This window comes from Lytechinus variegatus, chromosome 10 (genome assembly GCF_018143015.1).
Source record: "Lytechinus variegatus isolate NC3 chromosome 10, Lvar_3.0, whole genome shotgun sequence".
NCBI lineage: Eukaryota > Metazoa > Echinodermata > Echinoidea > Temnopleuroida > Toxopneustidae > Lytechinus > Lytechinus variegatus.
The window spans coordinates 10278998-10288465 of record NC_054749.1 but is presented as its reverse complement, the minus strand read 5'-3'; the positions used below and the strand labels follow the sequence as shown (position 1 = coordinate 10288465).

Sequence of the window (9468 nt, the reverse complement as noted above, 5' to 3'; positions counted from 1 at the left end):
ATCATCTTTTAAAAACAAAAAACTTACATTTATCCCTTACTAATCCATTTTATCATATCTTTATTCATCCATCCATCCATTCATTGATTCATTTATTCATTCATTCATTCATTCATTCATTTGTTCATACATTTCAATTTGTTTGCATTACATCTCAAATATAAAAAAGATAACATCAAACTTTAAAGTATGAATTAATTAAATCTTTAATCAGTACTGTTGATGCATTCTTGGAAAAAAATAGGATATTCCTGCAAAAATTTCTGTGTGCAAACCCTTCTTTGCAAAATTATTTATCATGCTACAAAATGAAGTCAAAATTGGCAAGATATCAACAACAATTAAAATACATATTTCAGCTCCAGATTATAAAAATAATGAAAATATAGAATACTTATTATATTAGGCACATGATAATTTGATTAGTTCTCTATGTGTCTATAAACAAAATTTCAGAGCAAGATTATGATATACATGGATGGACTGATGTTTAACCCAAATTCCAAAACTTTGCATTCCCAACTTTTCAACGAGTACATGTAGGGCCTTTTGAATTTTCTTTCAGCGTCATCACAACCTCCCCCCCCTGGATGCTTTATTCACACAGTACTCTTAAAAATGGTCTACAATAATAAATTGCTCAGCTTTAAATTCTGCTTGCTATTACTTAAGAATAGACATCAATGTGTCCATTTATTAGCATCAAATTGAACAATATGAACACTGAGCAGAATTATCGGAAATATCTATTTTACTCTTTGGTGAAGTGACAACTACAAACACACTAGGCTTCCCCTGGACTGGTGGAGGAAGGGATGGCCTCTCGGGAGCATTTCATCAATATCTTTGTGCTATAAGTTGTCAGATCTGAAAACTTTCCTTGATTTTGATTGGCTGAGAAGCACCATTTCTATGGTATCGTACGGCAAGTCCATTCATGAAATTCTGCACCCGTTTCTTTGGCCCGTTGCAGAAAGATCTGCTTTTGTAAACACAACTAAATTTAAAAAATCAAGCACAATTCCCTTATATGCACTTTGATTGGTTGGAAATCATTGTGTTTGATTTTTGGTTCTCATTAATTACATGTACCTCAACTTTCAATCACTCCTAATTTTCTTATTATTTGATCAATTTTTCTCAAACTTTCACTGATTTGTTTGTTTGATATTTTTTTTTGTTTTCACACAAACTGACTTGTTCTCAGATTTTCATTACAAAAATACATAAGAACTGAAAGAGGATACAACCCTCCAAAGCAGTTAAAATCATATAACAGAGAAAACAATCAAAGAAACAGATCAACCAGTGTGTTGGCTCAGTTGGTAATTTTTGCAGTATTTCTATTTCAGATTCAAACAATAAAATGAAATAAAAATTTTCATTTTTCTTTTTAATTTCAGTTTTCATTAAAGTTTGAGGAAAATTGAATGAAAGATAAATTTATGAGCATTTTAATGTTGAGATCATTAATGCTATGTAGAGCATCCCAGTGGCAATGCAATCATAATCTGTGATGTCGCAAACGTAAAACTGCACCATTACTTGAGTACATATTTCGCTTAAATAATTCTCTCTTTTTTTCTAGTCTATCGTAAGTTCAGGTGAGATGACAAGTAATAGATGAATTGTTTGTCACACTCACTGGCATGGGCAAAAAAAAATAGTGATCTCAACATTCAAATGCTTTATACAACTTTCTTATAGCTTTTATTGATCTTATCTCTTCTGCTTTCACACAAGCTAAAGTTTACCTGTGAAGCTTTCACTTATTAGAAGAACCGAACAGGACGTGTAGTAGCAAATTTGCTCAGCCTCTCATCTATAGACTGTCATGAAAAAAAGGGGGAAATAAGAAAGAGTTTCAAAGAGAGGCTTCATTGGCCTGATAAAATGGGATAATAACATACAGTGATGTTCATAGAACCATCATTGTTCTAAGGATTTATTAAGAAATTAAAATGGAAGGGCCTGAACATAAATGCCAGCTGTGGTACAATGGCCTGTATTGTGAAGTCCAATTTAACTTAGACCATAGTCTATGTTTTAAAATTATGGAAAGCCAAAAATTTCAAAACTGAATTTGCACTTCATGTTTCCTATCTGTACTTGACTCTTGCCTCTTATTTTAATGATGAATTTAACAATTATGCTAACTATTCCCAGTCAGTTATGAATGATTTGAGTTGTCAAATGAGCTGAGCCTGTACTGTTAGAGACACCTGTCATGATTGGCTATCCAAAGTTAAACGACAACTTTTGACCAGAGTTTAAATCAAGTCCAAGTTCAAAATATGGGCCAATGAGTTTGAATATTAATCCTGAAAATAACCGCACATGATTTTCTATGTATAAATATAAGCATGGTTTTGCAGCCAGTGTGGGTACGTCCTGGTCTAGTGGTTCTGACTCTCGCCTTTTAAACAGAGGGTTGTGGGTTCGAATCCTACCCATGGCGAGTGTTCCTTCAGAAAGAAATTTATCCAAACTGTCAAGCACTCGACCCAGGTGAGGCACATGGGTACTGGCAGGAAGTAATTCCTCAAAAAGCTTTGCGCACTGGAATCGGTAGAATAGCTGAGTCGGGGTAATATAGGGGCGCCTTGAGCACCAAACAAGGTGGATATGTGCACTATCCAAATCCTTTATTGCTTGTAGCCAGGTGCAGGAGATTGTATCAAGCAACATAAAACATTGTCCCACATGTGCCCATCTATATTAGCAATATTCTGAGTTGTTTTTCATCATAGATTTCATGAAGTAAGGTATTGTAAATGTAACAAATCCAGATTTTCACAATATTCTTTGATTTTATTGGCGTGAAAAATTATGTTTTTTTTATTGAATTCTATAAATTCCATGATCATGAATTCTGAGATTTTATTCCGTTTATTGTGTCGTGAAAAACTGGGGACCATCGCCTTATGGGAATGTGTAATTCGTATACACTTTTCATGAATTTGACTGAGGCAAAGGCAAATGAGATCAGTGAAGCCAGCTTTGGCTTCATGAGTTGACAGCTATTTCATGAACAAATATATAGAACCAGCCAACAAAAAACAAAAAATAATTTACCAGGGAAGGTTCTCTGTAAAAATAGTAAAATTGATCTTCAAAACATAAAAATCGTCAAATTAGCTTATATGAACTGTCAAATTTGAAGTTGTAAAACTATAATCACAGATGAGATACAAGATTTTTATTACACCCTTTTTCTAAACTTCTTAGAAGCTTTGTTTTCTGCTTATTCTTTGAAGCTCTCACTGAATATCTTCTACATTAAATCAAGTACTTTTGTAGGTTATTGTTGATCCATTTTGACAAGATATATATAAGCTTAGGGTGTGTTTTTTCAAGCTCAATTGAAATCTAACAATTCACTTTGGGCGACTTCTTGTTGATTTTGGTATGGCAAGTCACATATGACAAACAAACCACTAAAGGCCAATGCCAATGCACACCTTACGAATGGTCCACGATCATATTTTGGAACAAATCGCACTTTGCTCATTTTCTGAAACTGGTCATGAAAAGTTTCTTCTTATTAACTGAAAGAATACTAATATAACAATGTTGGATTGCAAGGCCATGAACAAATATATATAACCAGCCAACCAAAAACCAAAAGGCCAAATTAGTTTCAAATAATTGCTATGACGTCATTACGAATAGATCTTAAATCCGCTTTTTATTCTAATAAGGATGATAGCATAGGCACAGATTTGAACATTGGTATCTGTACGATGATAGAACATTACACAATTAGATATTCCATGTCTTTAAACATTAATATCAAATTTTACAACATTTTATTGCAAAATCGGGTCGCAGATCAATCAGAGTGTGGTAGCCTTAGGCTGCACTAATAATAACCTTACCACTTCTGGTGCAGTGCTGTTACATGATGATGGTAGCTTGAACCATCTATCTGGATCTGTTATCTTGTTTGTAAAATTCATGTAGTTTCCAGCATTGACGAATGTGGCTGAAAAACAAAGGCAAGGAGTAGAGAGATAAAGGCGGACAAGTCAATTTTCTATTCACCGCCATATCAAAGTGGGAAATTTGATTTGGTTTGTTACTTTTCATGAGAAAATTCATTGAATTCACCTTTTCAAATGGAATTAATTTTTTTGCTGTGTACATTTTCAATGATAAAACAGAATTCTCATTTGAGACCATGTTTGAAGTGAAAATATGTTTTCAGAAATAGACAAGTCCATTTTTTCAAAACAGAAAATCATTGTCCCTGAATAATGAACAATAAAATGAGCGAATCATTTTGGGTCAATTGTAGATTAATTGACAAACTTCCGCTTTTATTAAATTGATCAATCAAGATCCATCGAGTCATGCGCACATATTAAGAGCAAAATGGTTACTCTTAGTTCTTAGGAGACGTTTGTCAAACCATACTACGACAGTGACAACTGAATTATGTAATTCACAGGCTCTGTAATGGGAATACAGTAAAGGTTCAATTTGCATGAGCACTGTTTATTACAATGTATACTCACTCAACCATGATATTCAAATGACATTGTGCAGTAGTGTAATAATGAGCCCAAAAAATTGAGGGGCCAGACATGGCATGAACTTAATTTTGATCATTTTAATACAAAAATCAGATTTTGACATATGAAGAAAATATCACATTTCTTCTCCTACCTCTTTTTTTTTCTTGCTTATGAATTTTGCATCATCCTTAATTAGCATAATTTCTTTCTTTATTTTTTTTATTTTTTTTTTTACTGTAATTATTATTTATTTATTTTTATTTTTATTTATTATTACTTCTTTTTTTTTTTTTTTTGGGAAGCAGTGCGAAGGGGGGGGGGGCCTTGTGTACATAGTGACAACATTTATTGGTAACACAATCCCTTTGTTTGTAAGAAATCTGAATGGTGAAAGCCATTCCAAATTTAGGAGGGGTGAACATCAGAAATCTCTCCAGAAATTTTGTTTATCAACTCATGGAAAACATGATTAGTGTCGGGGATGGGTCTTGTGATGAGTGATAAAAAGCCATATTACTGGAATATTCAAGAAAGTTGGTAACTTGATCTAGGATTCATTACAAATCAATCACATTTACAATTCTTTAGGTCAAACAGGAATAACCAGAGCTTTACGCCACGAGTCGAGTTAAAAATATCAACATGCCAACAATTTCTCGATCAGGGTATTGCAGCAGGCATACTAATGATGACAATAATTCTCATTAAAATGTGCCAAACTGACTCTGCAGAGTGCCCAAGGCACACACAGAGTTAAGACAAAATAGGAAGGCTTTGAGCAGAATGAAAAAATGAAAAATTCAACTGAGATCAGATACAAGTTTTGATTTCTTCAGGAAGGCTATTCCACAAAGTGGTCTGTGTGTGTTGCAGAGTCAAAGTACTATCTAACTTACCTGGTGGCTCTGTGGTTGAATCAGTCCCAATGAAGGAGCTACTGAATGGTGTACACATGTAGTCAGTCACGGTGTAACGCTGCATGCCCTTGATGACACCCGGAGAGGAACCAATGAGCCATGTGTGTACCTTTAACTTCTCTAGTCCGACAGCAAATGTTCCCTCAAACGTTGCATCATCTGGTAAATTTAAGAGAGTGATTAATGGATTGTATGTTATGATTTCTCACTCCTTATTTCCTCTGTTCTTCTTTTGATGCGTGAAAACAGTGCATCTTGATTAAATTGGCATATGAATAGGTCTTAATGAAAAACATTTTATTTTCTTTCTTTATGATCAATATTCATTTGTGGTTTTCATCCTCCTTTTCCTCAGTCATGTTCTTTTTCTCCTATTCTTTTTCTTTTTGTTCTGGTGATGCAGTTTTCTCCTTTGCTGCATTCAGGCTGTTGAATAAGCTCCCCCTCTCCTTAATTCGTCATCAACATTGGATCAGTTCAAACAAGACTTCAAGATTTACCTTTTTAAATATCCTGATCATCTATAAATTGGACTTGGAATAATGTCACTGTCTGGTAATTTGTATATATATATTTTATCTCATACTGACCACGGATGGCATCTCAAAGCACTTTGTATCTCATCAAAAAGGTGTCATAAAAATATGAACTACTTCAATTCTTTCTATTTAAATGTTAAAATGTTATTGTATAATTATTTTCTAGTGTTCATTATATTTTATAAGGATTTTCTGTATTCATTAAGCCTGTTTGATGTGTTGCCAATGACTTTATATTTAATAAAATTAACACACTTCTTCCCTCCTTTTTCTCATTCCTCTTCTCACTATTATTCTTCTCCTTATTCCTCCTTCTACTTCCTCCTCTTCTTCTTCTCCTTATACTTCTCCTTATTCCCCTTCTTCTTTTTCCTTCTTCTTCTTATACTTCTTCTTCTTCCTTTTTTTCCTTCTTTCTGAGTGTGCCCAAAATTAGTCATCGAGTTGATAAATTCTATTACCTGGTACGCATCTCGAGGGTGGGATAACACCTTGCAAAGATTGCTTGGTACATTTCTCTCCATTTACGGTCCACTGATAACCCTGAAAATATTATTGTTAAAAGGGATATAGATTATTCAATATTCACAATAGTGTTGAGTCAGAAATTGAGGAAAATAAAGTTTATAATAATAATAATAATTATAATAATATAGGCATATTTACCCAGGGTAGCCACTTCAGTTTCGAAAACTATTCTACCAGCGGGCCCTGCTATAATTATTACCCCGGCTTTAGGTGAGCTGCCTAGGCGCTGATTAAAGTCCATCAAAAGACAAAAAAGTTAAAGTCATGATTTCTTGAGTTTCATTTTTTTCAAATTCAAAATTCACCTTTATTTCCACACACAATAGTGTAGAGAGTTAGAAATGGTGCATTTTCAATGCATGACGATTAATTGATGATTCTTTAAAAAATATAAAAGTGAGAGAATATTCCAATTAATTCATTAATATAGTACAAACACAAATGAAAGATCAACTTGCAAGGAATGTCTTGAAAATGAACAAAAAAAAAATTCATAATCCTGTTTAAAATTAAAATATAATTGAGCCTTGATTCATGTTTCTTTCATTTGCTAATTAATCACAAAACATTTGTACATAGGTCCCTTGGTCTTCATACCGTATTCACAAATGGTATAGAATTTATCTGAAAACGACACGTATGATTTAAACTCACTGCAGTAAAGTTCTGTATAATCTTGAGTTTGGTTTCGGGCTCACCCACGGGATGGATGGCAGCTTCCATGCCTACCAACGCCTGGATAAAATCATAGGCAGCATCTAACGACTCCTCTATGATGGCCATTGGGTTGTCTCCAACTTGTGATGATAGAACTTGCTCTGTACAGGGAAAAATTGATATTTATCTTTTTATTCACTATTAATTATGTTATACATGTACAAGTTCTCTTGAGTTATTGAAATTTTCCTTCTTAGCAGCATGACAATTCATCTTTAATGGTTGTAAAAATGGTCATCATTATTATCTTCCTCCTCAATGGTTGTTAAAATCATCATCATCACCATTACCATCATGAATAGTAACTATAACCCTTTAACAAGACGACCTAATATAAATCCTTATTTAAAAATTTGTAGGAGTGCAGTAAGCAACATGTCGCTGGAGTCCATAATAGGCGACTGGTTGATATATTTACCATAATGAAACGCAAATTGATCAGGAGCACAGCAAGGAATCGGCCGTTGTGCTGATGCGATCAGGATGCAGGCAAGGAAAGAAGAAATCAGTAGTGCTTTCATGGTCAGGTGTGACACTGGATCTGTACACAGTGTATTAAAAAAAATTGTAATGATGCAAGTATTTGATTATAACTTCAAATATCCTTGAAATACACATATTATCTACATAGACTGCGGGCCAGTTGGAAAACATGTTCTGTTCATACAATTACTTGCATACACTGGATATTAGTTTGGAGCTATTTCACAATTACATTATAATATTGGTGTAATATTTTTTTAATAATATTGTGTCAATAAATGAAAATGATAAATGAAAGTGTCATTTTCAATTTAAGTGTAGCCAACAAGCAACACATGCTTTTATTTAGTTTGACACTCAGTGAAACCAATCATACACAGCCACAGACTTGAGACTATCTGTCTTCATTTATGAAACTTGTACATGTAGGAGTGAAATCATGATTAAATTTAAAGTGAAACAAACAGAACAGAGGTAGGAAATTTCTGTCTAATCAATGTTAAACCGGCCCCGGCTGGCGGCTGCTGGGACAGCACGCACAAGGCTCCGCCTCGCCTAACCCGGGGAGCTCCAGCCGGCAAAGCGTGCCGGAGCCCAGGACTCATCTGTGTAGTCAAAATGGGGTAGAATGCACTCCAAATAAAAAAAAGGGGGAAAAATAAATTATGCACTTACCTCAATTATATGGATAAAGGTCTATCGTGATACAGAATCCTGACATCGAGGCAAAAAACTGGACCTCGATCATAAAAAAAAGTTAGACGTCTATGTCGCGTTCATTTTTGGTATCGATCACTTTGTTTTCAATTTTGACAGGAGAATGAACGAGACAGAACTTTTCCTTTTTTTGAGTCCAGTTTGTGCCTCGATGTCAGGATTCTGTGTCACGATAGACCTTCATCCATATAGATCTAATCGATGTAAGTGCATAATGTATTTTTCCCCTTTTATTTGGAGTGCTATTGCGACCCCATTATACCCCATTTTGGAGAGTACATGTTTGAATAGTATTATCGGTACACGGACGAGTCCTGAGCTACCTGGGTTACGCCGCGCCGCGAAGCGACCCCGTTCCGTTGGCGCTGCAATTGCTCGTGTACTGCACTGGATTCTGCTGTCTGCAAGCAACATGTATCTGATCTTCGTGCTGGATTTTCTGATCTTCGGAGCGGGTAGAAGAGTCGTATATATTACTGAGGACTTACAACTTTCGACAGCCCAATGAATATACAGTGCAAAATTCTGGAACCCACCAATTTAGATCTGCTGACAATGACAGTAAATATAAATGTAGTCCACTCGTTCACTGATAAAGGACCACGAAAATTATCGTCACATGGTAAAATTGTCACCTGATAATATAATTATGGTCAGGTGACGCGAACTTTGGTCCAATGAGATGGAACGCCCCTTTTCTGCTAGTCTGCACGCACAGACCTTTGCTTTTCGCAATTCGTATAGTGCACAAATGTAGAGTCTAAATTTTTATTATGATATGCTATTCAGTAAGTAACTTTCCTTTTCTTTCCTTTTTTTCGTGATAATATTTTTGGAGGGGCGGCCATGGCCCCCAAGGCGCCCTCACTCCAGTAAGATCACAGAGTACCATGATCAATATGGGAGTTATTATGGGGGGGGGGGGGGGGCAGTCAAATATATTGCTTTAAACACGCGTGACCAAAAAAAACACATTTCAAGGGGTGTTTTTTTTTTTTTCAGTTTTGGACCTGGGCCGCTCGTGATGCTCGTTAAGGCTATAAAAAACAC

The 9468-nt window shown here is 35.0% G+C and overlaps 1 protein-coding gene across 3 annotated transcripts; it reads right to left on the bottom strand.

Moving 5' to 3' along the window:
- Window positions 1-851: 851 nt before the first annotated feature.
- On the bottom strand, window positions 852-9072 carry LOC121423028 (development-specific protein LVN1.2-like). 3 transcript variants are annotated; one of them, XM_041618299.1, is made up of 7 exons: window positions 8907-9072; window positions 7637-7759; window positions 7156-7319; window positions 6435-6516; window positions 5414-5593; window positions 3879-3985; window positions 852-1829 (listed from the first exon to the last, which is right to left on the bottom strand). In XM_041618299.1, exons 2-7 carry the CDS (start codon window positions 7737-7739, stop codon window positions 1773-1775), a joined length of 693 nt encoding a protein of 230 aa, XP_041474233.1. In that variant the 5' UTR covers window positions 7740-7759; window positions 8907-9072; the 3' UTR covers window positions 852-1772. The 3 variants fall into 3 exon arrangements, with proteins under 3 accessions (XP_041474233.1, XP_041474234.1, XP_041474235.1); XM_041618300.1 differs by having other exon boundaries at window positions 8955-9071; XM_041618301.1 differs by lacking the exon at window positions 8907-9072 and adding an exon at window positions 8377-8401.
- Between the last annotated feature and the right edge of the window lie 396 nt (window positions 9073-9468).

Coding starts and splice junctions, on each gene's coding strand:
- LOC121423028 (XM_041618299.1), bottom strand. CDS start 7,739: ATGAAAGCACTACTGATTTCTTCTTTCCTTGCCTGCATCCTGATCGCA. Junction 7,320..7,636: donor TCAATTTGCGTTTCATTATG/GTAAATATATCA, acceptor TTCCCTGTACAG/AGCAAGTTCTATCATCACAA. Junction 5,594..6,434: donor ACCCTCGAGATGCGTACCAG/GTAATAGAATTT, acceptor TAAATTTACCAG/ATGATGCAACGTTTGAGGGA.